Source organism: Candoia aspera, chromosome 2 (genome assembly GCF_035149785.1).
Source record: "Candoia aspera isolate rCanAsp1 chromosome 2, rCanAsp1.hap2, whole genome shotgun sequence".
In the NCBI taxonomy this organism is placed as follows: domain Eukaryota; kingdom Metazoa; phylum Chordata; class Lepidosauria; order Squamata; family Boidae; genus Candoia; species Candoia aspera.
The window spans coordinates 162188900-162204582 of NC_086154.1; the positions used below are offsets into that span (position 1 = coordinate 162188900).

At 37.4% G+C, this 15683-nt stretch overlaps 1 protein-coding gene across 1 annotated transcript in view; it reads right to left on the reverse strand.

The window, feature by feature from the left end:
• Nucleotides 1-13180, reverse strand: part of SPAG17 (sperm associated antigen 17) — a 132604-nt gene extending 119424 nt beyond the window's left edge. The window contains exons 1-5 of the mRNA XM_063293042.1: nt 13076-13180; nt 8018-8158; nt 5427-5492; nt 3114-3245; nt 136-379 (exon numbers count right to left, since the gene is read on the reverse strand). Of these exons, the coding sequence (XP_063149112.1) occupies nt 136-379; nt 3114-3245; nt 5427-5492; nt 8018-8158; nt 13076-13180 (688 nt within the window). The remainder of the gene's footprint in view (nt 1-135; nt 380-3113; nt 3246-5426; nt 5493-8017; nt 8159-13075) is intronic.
• Nucleotides 13181-15683: the final 2503 nt, after the last annotated feature.

The window sequence follows — 15683 nt, forward strand, 5'->3', positions numbered from 1 at the left end:
TATGATTCACTGGGGCTTCTTATTCATATGCATTCAGCTTTGCCTGTATAATATATGAGGCAATCTGAAAGATGCCTAGAATGGGAAGATTCATTTTAGTGGGGGATATAATAATGTACTGTACCTTGCACCTACCAATGAATTTATCAAGACCATCATCTTCCCCACGTCTTTTAAGCTTGGTATCTTTTTTAATGGTAGTCGCTGATAAATTTGGTGACTCAGCTGACCGTTTCCCTTTTCCTCCTTTTCCACCAGCCTTGGCACTGGGAGGCTTCTCCTTCTCCTTCTCCTTCTCCTTCTCTTTCTCCTTCTCCTTCTTAGGCTTTCCTTTCCCCTTCCCCTTCTCTTCTTTCTCCTTGTCTCGCTCATCTGTTGCCTGCAAAATTAGAGAAATTACATGAGTATACTCTTGTAAATGTCAAGGAAAAGTTATAATAAAGGTCTAATCCATGTACTGGCATTTTTTTAAAAAAAAATCAAAGCCACCTTTGGATTACAGCATCTTTTTGAGCCCTTTCTAAGTCAAGAGAGAGACAAATTACTATACTGAATCACAGGGAATGCTTATTTCCAGGAAAAAAAGTGATTTTGCTATCTGTATCAGAAAGGAAGGAAGGAAGGAAGGAAGGAAGGAAGGAAGGAAGGAAGGAAGGAAGGAAGGAAGGAAGGAAGGAAGGAAGGAACCTTGATTAAAAAAAAGGTAAAGAAAAGGTTTGAGATCTTCCTCGCTGTCAATGAGAATATTCTTGCTAAGGTAGACTGAAATATACTTCCTTGCTGGCTTGTTATGGAAAATGTTTAATATTGAGAATATGGAACAGATATAAATCCAGACTGTCTGAAAATGCCTTTATGGGCCTCAGCACAAAAAGCATTTCACAGGAAAGAAACAGTAGGTAAAGAAAAATAGTTAACTTACTGAGAGTTGTGAGAACAGGAACATGGAGATTATAAGATGAAATCAAGAGAGCAACTGGCGGCAGAGGGATTTATTTATCAATGGTTTTCGTATGCACAGTAAAGAGAAAGATTTGAAGTAGAAAATAGGACATTTGGAATTGAGCAGCAGAAGACAGAATTTGAAGCTATATTATGTACAAATCATGAACAGGTAATTGCTAACATGTATTAACTTTTGCTGAAATTTGAAACAGCGGAAGAACAAATGAAACAGTGTATGATAAAATGGCCTAAACATTGGTTATAACATATCATTGGAGCAATATGTTATATTGTTGGAGCAGTGGGAAAACGTCAGGTTGAAAAGATTAAAATTCACACTATGTTATAATTTAAGAGAGGTTTTTTATAAAATGATGTACTGGTATAAGACTCCAGAAAAATCGTCTAGAATGTATTAAGTTACTTCAAATTTATCTGGAAATGTGGACAAAAAGAAGGGTTATTTTATCATGCCTGGTGGACTTGTAAAAAAAGCCAGAAATTTCTGGGTTCAAATATTTAAATTTTAAAGATCAACATTCAACTGAATTTTCTTGCTGGGATTAATGAACATCAACTAGAAAAGAGCCACGGACAATTATTTTTATATATGATTACTGCTGCAAGACCATTACTGCATATGCGCAGAAACGGAAAGACTCTGAAATACCTACAACGGAGGAATGGTTGGTGAAGATGACAGAACTAGCAGAGATGGCAAGATTGACTTGTTTGATTAGAGAAAGATCAGCAACTACATTTATCAGTAACTGGAAACCCCTTGCGGACTTTTTGCTGAAAAAAGCGAAAAAGGAATTTGTGATTTATGGGTTTGAAGATTAGACAGGGTAACTTATGAAAAGAGGGAAATTATGATGTAACCTTAGAGAGAGAGGGCAAAATAAAAATGTATCTATAACCACTCTCAAGAAGATCGGAAACTGCTTCTTTATAACCTCTCCTCTCCTTTCCTTTCTCTTTTCTTTCTTCAGTATTTACTAATTTTCTTTATTATCTTTAATATGTTTTATATTGCAATTGGCCAGCACATGCTACACAAGACCTAGAGAAGAATAAGGCTGTTGAGAAGAGCCCAGAAAAGCGGGGGTCCATTATGGCAATACTAGACAGTAATCGGAGTTAAGTAAGTAACCAACTGAGAATGGCATTTTAAAAATGGTACCAGTATAGTTGACAAAGCACTATGTATTCATTTTTCTCTTAATGTTCATTTCACAAGTTTTAACAGTTCCCCATATGCTCTGACAATTTTTAGATCTTTTTTCCTCTCATTCCCTCTCATATAAAACACCTTTGTTTTATATTAACTCAAATATTAAATATTATTTGTACATAACTCCAACAAGTATTAGATACTGATTTTACTATTAAAATGCCTATGTCAACTTCACTTTTAGCAAATTTTATTGCAAAATTGAAGAAAGGACCAATTGCTCCAGAAGGCACTTTTAAAGACTCTATTTATTCAGATGAGAAGTTACCATGGCACTGGAAGGTTGTTACAGGTCCATTTAGCTCAGTATTCCTTGCTCTGATTTGTTCAGATGTTTTCGCTACCAGAAATGTTTTACCCTAACTATTGATTCATTTTATTATACATCCCTGCACTGTATTTTATCCTATACTATTTTATCTATTTTATCCTTACCTTATCTTACCTTACTATATTTTATCTATCTTATCTCACTGTAGCCTATTTTATCTCATTTTATCTCATTGTATCTTACTTTATTTCATTTTACTGTATTTTACTGTGGCTGATGCCTATGCTTTGATAGGTCAAGTGACTAATCAGTAAAGTATACTACTACTACTACCCTCACTACTGCTGCCAAATCCTGCACTTTATTGACACTGGCTATTTATTTTAGTATTTTAAAAGGCTCTGTGACACTTCTAATCAATTCAGAGTATTAATGTATACACATTAAATTCCCAGCAATGCAGGGATACACTCAGCCTGAAGATGGATATATGAGGAATAAAAAAAAGCATTGCAAAAAAAGATGCTTTTGATGCAAAAACTGTTTTTTCTTCTGACCCATTAATAGTGCAATCAGATATATGTCTATTCAGAAGTAAGTGATTTCAGAACCCAGTGAGATTTATCCCCAGGTAAGTGTTTATACAATTGGAACCTAAGATACCTTCTTCTCAGCATTCCTTCTCTGAAGATCTTTCTCTCTGATGCAAAGCATTTGATATTTAATTAATTTTCCAATCAAAGTTACAGGAAGTGTTTCTCCAGAATCCAGAATACTTTTTGCCATTTCTATCACCTACAGAGAGAAACAAAATAGCAGCAGCTTAAAAATGTGTTACAATACAAGCAGGGACTTAATAGAATGGATTATAGCATGTTCCCAGCTTCTAAAAGCTTGTGGTCAGGGCCCCAGCAGCAGTTAACCAAACATGAGACCCCATTTGTGAAACTGAGCTCTAAGAATCAGTTGGTACTGTACCAACCTCCCTGTTGCATAGTAGCTTCCCTGCTGGAGCTGCTCAACTCCACAGCAAGGCTGGTAGAGTTTCTTTGATTATGATATTGGGAGAGTTTAGCCTGTCTTCTCTGGATGCAGAGTTAAAGGTGATTTGGGCATTCATGGCCACTGTGGCAACTAAGGATCTGATCCAAATGATCAAGGGCCCAATGCACAGTGGAGGTGGTTTTTGTCCTGGGGCAGTGGTGATACGATCTGGATATGGAGGAAATTAACATCAGTCCCTTGTCACAGTCAAATCTCTGAGTGCTTTGGAGTTCTCCATGGCCACACACACTGCACCGCAGGGAAGAAGGACTATTCAGTCAGTCCACTCCAGGCACCTATTGGGTTCTAGAAAGAGCTTGGGGTTTTTCCTGAGGCTTGTGACAAAGTACGACTGCTTGGGATGAAAGAGCAATGACTGCCTTAGATCAGATCATAGCTGGGTAGCCTCTCCTGTTGGTCAATATTGGGAGATCCTCCTGGTTTTTAGAAGAATTCCAGGAGCTGAAGTGGCAGAAAAGATGCCTAGAGAACTGCTGAAGGAAGATGAAGAGCAAGCATAACTGAACACAGGTAAGAGCCTTTAAGAACTGCCTATAAGAGTGATAAAATGTATTTCTCTACTCTTATTGTGTCTCAAGATTGCTGGCCAGTGGCTCTGTTTAAGATATTCTAGTTCCTCTTGGGGAAAAGGAGGGCATAAAAGCACCTGCAGTAATCTTGAGACACAGAGACAGCCAAAAGTATTGGTGCCCCTCAACTTTTTCCCAAAGAATCCCACTTTGCCATGAGATAAATTGAAACTGACAGAGGTAAACGACATCCACCATTCATTATTCCATAGTCCATAGAGCAGACACTTTATTTTTGATATATGACTTAACATAATCTTGTAAATAATAATAAAACCACCCAGAGTCCCTCTCTTGGGGGAGATGGGCAGTAATTAAATTTGAATAATAAAACAAAGGAAAATTGCATGGAGGGGAGAGCATTGAGCCCTGAAGCCCTGAAGCACCCCACAAATGAGGGGCTGCAGGCATGACCTCTTTCCACCCCTCATCAACACCATACAGTACAGGGGAACCAGCTACCCAGCTTCCTAGGAAAACTGGTTTATCTGGATCCTTAACAGTCAGGATTCAGGTCTGGTCATGGGAAGAAAATGGCATTGGTCATTCCAGTCAAAGACCTTTGATGAGAAATAGATGTGGGGAGTATTCCCTTCTTGGTTCTATTCAGTCTGTCACAGGCATTCAATAATATTGATCATACAGTAGTAATTGCTGGACTGTCTATATGGACTAGGAATTAGGTGCACTAACACTTTGATGTTTTTCTATGCTCAAATGTTTAGTAACTTAATATTTTGTAATCAGCCTAGAAAGCTGGGCAGATAAGACATATAATACATACATAAACAAATAAAATGTTAATTGTCAAGAAACTGGTTTTCAGCAACCACTTTAAAAGCAAAAGTCCCAATTAAGATCTCAGATATGAGATAATTAATTTCTGAAGTAAATCAGAATAATTAATCCAAGTAATAGTAATAATAATTTAATTAATTAATTAATTAATTTTATCCTGCCTTTATTATTTTTATAAATAACTCAAGGCAGAGAATTGTTGGCAGAATGCTGGGAAAGCCTTTAGCCCAGGAGAGATCAGAAAAGTCACACACACCAGGCATATCTATAAAAATAATTTATTTACAGAAAGCAAAACAAAAGCAAAACATATTTAAAGGACTCAGCTCTCATTGAGAGCAAGCCTGGCTTGCTACATATCGGCAGAGAGAAAAAAGAGGAAGTAAGAAACAAGTCTGGGCAGGATCCTCCCCCCAGGCGATTTTCATGAAGCACTGAAAGGAGACAATCAAATACAACCTCTTCACCCGGCCAAAATGATTAGGTACAATAGCAGTCTTAATCGTCAGTAGGAAAACCTCAACAAGAATATGTTTTACCTTACCTCATAATATAAAGGTGTTTCTCTTTCTTTGACCTTCTTTGCTTTTACATCTCCAGCTTCCATGATCTAGAAGTAAAAAAAAAAAAGTAAACAAATATAACATAATTAACATTCTGGATTCACAGTCTCATATTCGTTGTTGTTAGTTTTTTGTTTTTTGTGTGTTTTTTTGCAGATTTATGTAATTGATTCAGAAGCTATTCCCAGATATCTCCACATACATAATGATTTGAAAAAATGGTATTTTGTACATGGTCCTGCACATTCTGAAGCACCACTTTCAAAGGACCTACACAGTACTAATGTTGGGTCTCCAAGGTTTAGGAAACTCCTAATACATTTTTTTACTTCATTTCTGAAAAGGAAACTTTCATGCCATATCACAAGCTATCTGAAATTCCACTTTTTCTTTTTTTTAATGTTTCACAATAGTAAAAGATAATACAAATTGAAAGAAAAAAGAAAGAAAATAAATGAAAAGTGCAGAAAGAAAAAGAGAAAAAGAGAATAAACAAAAAAGAGTATTTAAAGAAGTGACTTCCAATATTCTTCACAAGTACAAGCAAACTTAGTATTTCTCTACCCCCTTACATAACCACTTCTTCCTGTATGCCAACCCTTATCCATCCACAAATCCAAAATTCATTAAACATTTCTGTCCAGGATCAGCAAAATGTCCATAAAGGGTACCTGGAACTACCTGGAACTTTATAAAAGTATTTATTTTAACCCTGATCAAAGAGGCTAACTTTATATTCCTTTCTTTTGCTCCTAACAAACTTTACTTCATTAAAATTCTCTTGTAGGATTTGATCTCCATCCAAATTTTCTTTCTCCCATCTTGGGAGTTTTTTCACAGCTTTAACAAATCTCTTATAAATCGAGTAATGAGTCATTACCCAAGTCACTTTTCATCTCTTGGCTTATCATTTGTATTTCCACTTTAATTTTCATCTCTGTTTTATAGTCCACGACTTATTTTATTTTCTGATATTTCTGCACTGGTTAGGACCTGTTAGTCTGTAAATTCTTCCAAATCATTTTCCTTCGCATCTTTCATTTCTTCTTTAAAATCTTTTTTGAATAATGCATTTGTATAGACAGATGTTGTTGCTGTCATTGTAGCTGCAAGCTCCTTTCCCATTTCTTCAAAAATCCTTTCAAGTGTCTCCAATGTAATATCTTTATCTGTCATTTTTACAAGTGTCACTGCTAATCATCAACTTCAGAAGTAAAATGCAGTTTTTTTTTTCTTTTTTTCCCTCTGCGTGGGTCTTTAGCCCTTTCTAGTGTCTCATTTCTGTATCACAGTCTTTTTTTTTTTTTTTGGCTTGTTTAAAAAAAAAGCCTGTCTCTTTCCTGAAAGACTAAACAATTCCTGTTCCCACAAAGATACTGTTTTGTTTTTAAATTCAAAAATCTTATAGCAAACATCATAATATTTCAAATATTAAGTAAAAGATTTCAAAGTTGTCTGATCCCTTAGTTCATTGCTTGGATTAAATTCTTATCTAGTGTTTTGCCATTTACTTTGTATCTTTAAATCTTTACATTGTTAATTAATTTTCCTTTCTTTCTGGAATGATCACTTACCAGGTAGTATTTCAAACTTGTTGCTCATAAGACCTCCTTTAACTTTAAAATAGTTACTGTATATTCCAAAAGAAAATTTTCCAAAAGAAAATTGCACTTTTCAAAGTGTTTTACCATATGTAGTGGGGACTGTTCAAGAAAGACCAGTCTATCAAAGAGTGGGCACACAAAAATAGTTGTTCCCTGATTCCTAGTCATAGTCTTTTATGAAGAATGCTGAAGTTTGCAATGTTCCTTTCACATATATACACAGAATACTACATGTTTGATGTTTAAAATTTCTCTGAACACTCTATCACTGATAATAATACATCATCTAATTGAAGTTGTTGACTAGATCTTTAGTTCCTATCAATATAAGAGAAAATTGATAGTAAAGGCAATAAAAAGACAGTAAGAAACTACTAAAAGAAACTATACTGTATTCTGGAAAAATATAACTTTTTTGATTGTGCTGATAAGAATAACCAGGTCTTTCAAGACTTATTTATAAGAAAACAAACAACACAGGGACTATACTCATGTAATAGACTGAGTTCAGGCTTGCAATAATGCATGTAAACTTTGTGAAAATAGATAGAAATATATTTATGTGCAGATATCAGGAAGGATATCTGCACTGCAGGTTTATGTTGCTATGATATAGGCATGCACATGCAAGACAATGGATCTGTACAACAAAAGCTAAATCAAACTTTAAAATGGTTATTGCAAGATACCATGAGATGGTTCAATAGTGATGACAGAGAATGTTCTTTTACATCTCAAATTATGAGACAAGCGCTTATCCCACCTCCCAATTCTGAACTTTTTTTCTCCTGTTAACTGCAAGCATATAGAAGAGCCTCCCAGACCAATTCTTTTTGTTATGTTCAGACCAGTAATATCTAGCAAAAAGCAGCATTTCTCAGATATCACTCCCAGTTATAGGTAAAGCCGCACCCTGGCTTCAGGCTCATCTCTAACACAATTGCTCCACGATTATAAATACAATATACCTGTGCTAATAATTCTTCCCAAGAAACCATACTGAAGAGCCTCCGCTGTGGGACTTGCACAGCAACAGATAGAGCCTTTATGTGAAGTTCATCCTCAGGTTTGCTCCCAACAACAAATGCAGCACTGGGAATCCAATTTTCCTGATCCAAAACAAATAGAATCATTAAATCATTCAGGGTGGTGATAATGACCTATAAAGCCCTATATCACATGGATTATTTCCCTTCCCAATCACATCTACCCATTCCATCAGGTCCAGCAAAAAGGGCATGTTGCAGGTCTGGTCCACTAAGGAATGTCATCTGATGGGACCCAGGAGGAGAGCCTTTTCTGCCATGGTACCTGCCTTCTGGAATATCATTCCCCCTGAAGTCAGACTGCCCTTGACCTTACTGGCCTTCTGCAAGGGACTGAAGACATGGCTTCGACATCTGGCCTGGGGATCTGGTAGTGATGGTGTGGAGCCTGCAAAATGGTTGTACTGTTAGTGAGATTGATTGCACCCTCCTGCAGATGGTTTTTTTTTGTGGGTTTAATAGTTTTTATTGTTTTATTGTTTTAGTTTCTTTTGGTTATTTTGTATTGCTTTTTGTGTTTTTAACTCTGTAAGCTGCCATAGTCATGTATGTGAGATGGCAGCTACATAAACTGAACAAATAAATAAAATAAAATAAAATAAAGAAGTGCAGTATAACTGTATCTTCTCCTTTATTTTAATAGAAGCTTCTATGCTCAGAATTCAGATTTCTTTATATGCAACTGCCCTCTACCACCAGGTGGCAATATTATACTACTAAATCTACTAGATCTTGCTACTATTTATGCTAACCAAATACTGTTCTATGTTGTTATTTGGGTAAGATACAGATATACTTACACGAACTAAGAAATAAAACAGTTTTAGATCAATGTGCTTGTAAATGTAAGAAGCATTAATAATGTATATAACCGAGATCACAAGAGACTAAAGAACAAATGGAGTATCAGCTACGCAATGATAAATTATTAAAAAATGATTAATAGTTCGTTTCTTTTGTTTGATCTATCTTCTTTGTTTAAAAGTATCTTCACTTTTGCTACATCAGACATAGTAAACTTTGAATCAGAAACTATCAGCCATTCTATATATTAATAGCTGTTATTTTAATTATGTAAAGTATCATGCAAATATATTTTATTATTGTTAATTTGGCTTATTTCTTATTTTCCATAAGGAAAATAATAAGGCTTACCTGGTTAGATGTACAATGCATTAAAATTGATCGGATAAGTCTGAGTGACCTATATATCTGATGATAAGACTGAACCACACTGGACTAGGTACCAGAGTTTTTCAGCCAGGGTTTTGTGGAACCCTAGGGTTCCGTGAGAGGTCACTAGGGTTCCCTGGGAGATCATAATTTATTTTAAAAATTATTTAAAATTTCGACTTCACATTAAAGAGGTAACTTTCATTCTTTATTTTTAGTTTAAGAACACTGTTCATGCATATATACAGACCTACCCATGAAACAAATATAATTTTGTAACTCCTGGCTTTGTTTGAGCCTGAATGTACAGGGTTCCCTGAGGCCTGAAAAATATTTCAAGGGTTCCTCCAGGGTCAAATGGTTGAGAATGGCTGGAATAGACAGTCAAAGAATAGTTGCCCATGTCCAGTGTTTCCTCTACATCATCTAAAAGTTGTATCTGTGGAAGAACATCCCTGGACTGGAGAGAGGACAGAAAATTTATTCTGGCCTCATCAATTGGATACAAGGGCGAAGAATAAATGTATTAGCACAACAAGATCAGTTCAGTCTGAAGAGGATATAAATCTTAGCTCATGGTTTTGTGTTGGCCTTGAAGAAATGCTCTATCTCCATCCCATTTTTTCTCCCCCTCTTTTTGCATTCCTGATTTTTTTTAGTTTGTAAGTCTAAGAGGTGGTCCTATGAAGAAATTAATATATATTAATCAGTTTAGTATAAATATAAGTGCAGTTATTTATAAAAACATGCTTAAAATTAAGATCCATTTTTTACTTTTGAAATTAGCCTTACTTGAATATCACATAACTCCAAAATTCTTCACTATCTGAACTAATTATGAAATTCAAATTTTTTTAGAATTTGGTCTTGCTGCCAAATTTGGTTCTTCCTGCCAAAGGAAATAACCCAACAAGTTAGAGTCATAGGTCAATTCTGTTCATATGTTCATATGTAATGCTAATTAAACAACAGCCACAGCCTTCTGTGAACAATTGCTGTATATTTGAAAATGTTTTGATGCGATTCAGCTTTAGTTAAGATGATAGTTTATCCGTCAGCAGGTGCTTTTAGAATTTTTGAAGAACATCATCAAACTTTCCTTGACATTTGTCTCTTGGGGTCTTAAATATAAAGAAAGAAAGGACAAGGAAATATATAATATAAATAAATATATAAATATAAATAAATAAAATATAGATTATTAACATCCCTTTGTCTATTTTTTTTTGTTTTTAGTTTGGTTTTTATAGTTTTTAATGTTTTAATAATGATGATAATGGTTTTAGCTTTGTTATACACCGCCCAGAGTTGTTTTAAATTGTTTTAGCTTTGTTTTAAATGAGTTTGTTTTAAATTGTTTTAGCTTTGTTATACGCCGCCCAGAGTTGCTTACTTTGTGAGATGGGCAGCTATATAAATTAGATGGATGGATGGATAGATAGATAGATAAATAAGGAAAGATATCTCAATCATGGGTGTTAAATAACAAGAAAAGAAAAATTTGAACTTTTGCAAATCAGAGAAATTATGCAAAAATGCATAGCAAATGTAGCAATACTCAAGAGTGATCATGAAAGAGATCCAATAGAAGGAAAGTAGGTTAAAGGAAGATGGAAATATTGTATTTCCATTTACCTTTTACAAATGGGACTGTAGAATGACAGAAACCTTTGCAGAGGCCTTTGATTGTATAGATTATACCAGATGAAATATACTAACTTGATATAACACCATCTTCTCTCCCAAACATGAAATGCTTTTATTAATAGACACATTTTGGGGGGTGGGGGGACATGGCTAGCCACTGATGAATATGGCATGCTGAGCTATCTGCTCTTCCCTCAACCCAGCTACTTTCTCTAATTTAGCCAGTTTACCTTACTAGATACTTTATTAAATGGCAAGATAAATTAGACATGATGTTAAGACACTGTATAAGGGAAAGGGGATCAAACTAGGCTGACCATAGTTCCTTGAGACAAAAACAGGACATTGGGATGGCAAAATGGAGCGGGGCTGGGTGATGGGCTGGATCGGCAGGCAGGAACTTCTCCAGTTTTCTCGGGCTGGGAATCTTCAGATTCCTTCATTTGAGAGAGGCAAGGCTGGGCCGGACAGTCTAGTGAACGGTTGTCCCCAACAAGCTGTTCCTCCTCTGCTTTTATGTTCTTTCCTTTCTGCCTTTTCAATCAATTCAATTCGATCCCTTTGATCACCACCTATCAGCTGATCCTGTTTCTTTCTTTTTAGGTTTCTGGACGGGTTGAGCTCTGCGGCTTTTTTCCCACCATTTCTGCTGAGCTCCCCCTCCTTCCACTCAAAGTCAGACTGCATTCTGACAGGTTCATGGGAACTTTCAAATTTTTAAGTAAGATTTTTAAGAAAACGGGACAAAATGGAGACATCCCTTCTCAGTAACGAACAAGAAGCAATGAAGAAAGTGCTGTCCACAGACATGGACAAATACCTGATATGGACTTAATTGGACAAGTAATAAAACAATTTTAAAAAGAACTGAAGGCAGAATGGGATAAACATGCTGTGGGAATAGCTAAAGACTTGGCAGGTATGTCTCAGCAAATGAATAAACAATTTAAGGCAATGTCACACGATATGGCTAGAATCTCCCCATTTTTCCACCAACCAGCAAGTTGTTAAGAAATCAATATAAATTTTATCGATGATGATATGAATTTTAATATATAAATTATATATATATATATATATATATATATATATATATATATATATATAAATAAAACATATAAACATTTTAATTGGACTCTTTGCTCTTCTTTCATCTTCTCATGTGCAGAACTTGATGACAAAATGAATGAAATGCTTCATCCTATCACTCTCTATTTTAGTATGTATAACTGGTTCCGAACAGTTAACTTCATCTGAACAAACCGCATCGGACACTTAGGGCAAATATTGTGTGTTGCCCTGTTAACTAAAGTTTTTATGTCCTCTCTTGTTTTATTTTTTCTTAATTTATTAAAGTTTCTTCTTCTGACTCTGGTATTGTATTGTGGCTTTTAAAAAAGGTAATCTGGATGCATTTATTTATTATTTTTAATATACCTACAGTTATTGGCTGCTCAGCAAAGGAAAAAGACCCTACACAGCTGCTTCCAATGTTCATGTTTATAACCTCTCACATTGCTTTCAACCCTCCTAACCTACTACTGTACACTTAATATAGTGCACTAATGTTCTTTGATTTTGAGAACTGTCAACCTACAACAAAGGCTGAAGTACAACCCATATATTACAAAAAGGGAGCTCCATGGAAATTCTGATTAGCTATTTAGGCCTGGAAGCGAAGTATGCCTGGTTCGGGTTAGTATTTGGACGGGAGACCAGTAGGAAATCCCAGGTTAGTCTCCGAAGTGGGAAAAATGTCCCCGAACAAGACAATGGCAAATTACTTCTGCCAAGAAAAGTGCACAGATGAGTCCACCAGGACTTGGGTTTGACTTGAAGGAGATTTTCTCTTAAGATACACCAGGTTCAAGGTGGCTTCTTCTGGTATGGAGGGTTGCCTTGAATTGCAATTATATGCATGAGCCCCTGATGGCAAACTCACAAGCCACGTTAGGAACCATACTTCTAGGCAGAAAGAGACCGGAATCCTTAGCCCTCAAAGTAATTCTGTCCCCATCTGAGTTGGATACAGGGCTTCGTCCCCCCTGCAAACATTGAGATCAGAGTTTCGACCACACACCCTCGCCTTTCCTGACAAGCAGGTCCACCTCTTTTCCTGCGACAAGGACCAACATGTGCCCCCCTCCACCGCCAACGCACCTCTTCCAAGCGGGCCGCCACCAGCCCCGCTTCCCAGTTCTTGGAGCCTGTCCCTGTGCCCGCAGCCCCGCCGCCAGCCCCGCTCTTGGGTCGCTTGGGAGCCATTGGAAAGAGTGGGATAAGAGCGGTTGCCTTGGCAATCACTGCGAGGCCGCCCTCCTGCGCATGCGTGAGAAGAGCGCGCGTCTCCGCGCGGCTTCAGTCGCCGTGGCAACCGAGAAGCCTGGCGTCCGGCATCGGTTCCCGGCTTGACCCGCCGCTTCTGCCGGGGAGGGTCTCCTGTCCTTTCAGCAGCCCGCGAGGTGATGGGAGGGATAGGAGGAGAGCTGGGGAAAAAAATTGCTTGTCTTTCTTGGCCATGCGCGAGGCCGCAAGGCATGGAAAGCAGGGATCCTAAGAGAGGTACTGTACTCAAAATGAGCACCCGAAGTCATGCAATATGAATATTTATTCACTTTTTTAATGAAATATGTTCAAAATGGGAGACACAAAAGTCTGCATCTCCTGCCAGCTTGCACTTTTCTCTGGAACGGGCATGATTGTGTCAATCAGTGGGTTCAGGAAACAGTAAATTTCCCAATTTTCCCTTATTTTGTTTTAGGTCCGATATATCTTGAGGGGGAGATGGGCGGTGAATCAATGTATAAATAAAATAAATAAATAAATATCTTGATTTTTAATTCCTTTAGCAAAACAGTTGTGGACTGAAAGTACTATTGATGCATCTATCACAAACAATATCCCCAAATTCTGTTGCCTGTATCTGCAGTGACCATACATCTTTTATTATAGTCCTTTATTTCAGAAAGCTGTCCTTTAGATTTATTTCTTTATTTTGCTCTTGAGTTTTCCTTTGTAAAGCAGAGTTATAAACATTTTTTTATCCTTATGAACCTCATTCAGATTTGCCCCTTTTTCAGGTCTGTCCTTTATTTTTTCCAAGAAAATATGGTCACTGTACCCACAAGGCCTCCCCAGCTTGTCTGGACCTTACTACATAATATCTGAGCCTCATCGAAGCGCCTCCTGCTTCTTGATGCTCCTCCCATTAGGAAAAATAAAGCATTACTATCAGTGACTGGAAACCTCTTATGGACTTTTTGCTGAAATTGAATAAAATGAACTGGTGATTTATGGATTTGATGCTTAGAAAGGGTAGATTATGGAAGGAAGGAAATTATGATGTAACCTTAGAGAGAGAGGACAAAATACAAATGTACTGATAACTGCTGTTAAGAAGATGCTGCTTCTTTATTCCTTTTCTTTTACCTAGGGCAGCAGATGCTGTGGATGGCCGGGAGGAACAACAAATTTGGGAATGTCTTGTCTGAGCCTTTCAAACTATCAAACAGTGGCATGCATTTCACATTCCAGTAAGGTAATGCTCAAGATCCTGCAAGGTAGACTTCAGCAACTCATGGAGCGAGAATTGCCAGATGTACAAGCTGGGTTTAGAAAAGGCAGAGGAACTAGGGACCAAATTGCCAATATCTGCTGGATAATGGAAAAAGCCAGGGAGTTTCAGAAAAACATCTATTTCTGTTTTATTGACTATTCTAAAGCCTTTACTGTGTGGACCATAACAAATTGTGGCAAGTTCTTAGCGGTATGGGGATACCAAGTCATCTTGTCTGCCTCCTGAAGAATCTGTATAACAACCAAGTAGCAACAGTAAGAACAGACCACGGAACAACGGACTGGTTTAAGATTGGGAAAGGAGTACGGCAGGGCTGTATATCTCACCCTACCTATTCAACTTGTACGCAGAAAACATCATGCAACGTGCTGGGCTTGAGGAATCCAAGGCTGGAGTTAAAATCGCTGGAAGAAACATTAACAATCTCAGATATGCAGATGATACCACTTTGATAGCTGAAAGTGAAGAGGAACTGAGGAGCTTTATGATGAAGGTGAAAGAAGAAAGTGCAAAAGCTGGCTTGCAGCTAAACCTCAAAAAAACCAAGATTATGGCAACCAGCTTGATTGATAACTGGCAAATAGAGGGAGAAAATGTAGAAGCAGTGAAAGACTTTGTATTCCTAGGTGCGAAGATTACTGCAGATGCTGACTGCAGTCAGGAAATCAGAAGACGCTTAATCCTTGGGAGAAGAACAATGACCAATCTCGATAAAATAGTTAAGAGCAGAGACATCACACTGACAACAAAGGTCCACATAGTTAAAGCAATGGTGTTCCCCGTAGTAACATATGGCTGCGAGAGCTGGACCATAAGGAAGGCTGAGAGAAGGAAGATCGATGCTTTGGAACTGTGGTGTTGGAGGAAAATTCTGAGAGTGCCTTGGACTGCAAGAAGATCAAACCAGTCCATCCTCCAGGAAATTAAGCCAGACTGCTCACTTGAGGGAATGATATTAAAGGCAAAACTGAAATACTTTGGCCACATCATGAGAAGACAGGACACCCTGGAGAAGATGCTGATGCTAGGGAGAGTGGAGGGCAAAAGGAAGAGGGGCCGACCAAGGGCAAGGTGGATGGATGATATTCTAGAGGTGACGGACTCGTCCCTGGGGGAGCTGGGGGTGTTGACGACCAACAGGAAGCTCTGGCGTGGGCTGGTCCATGAAGTCACGAAGAGTCGGAAGCGACT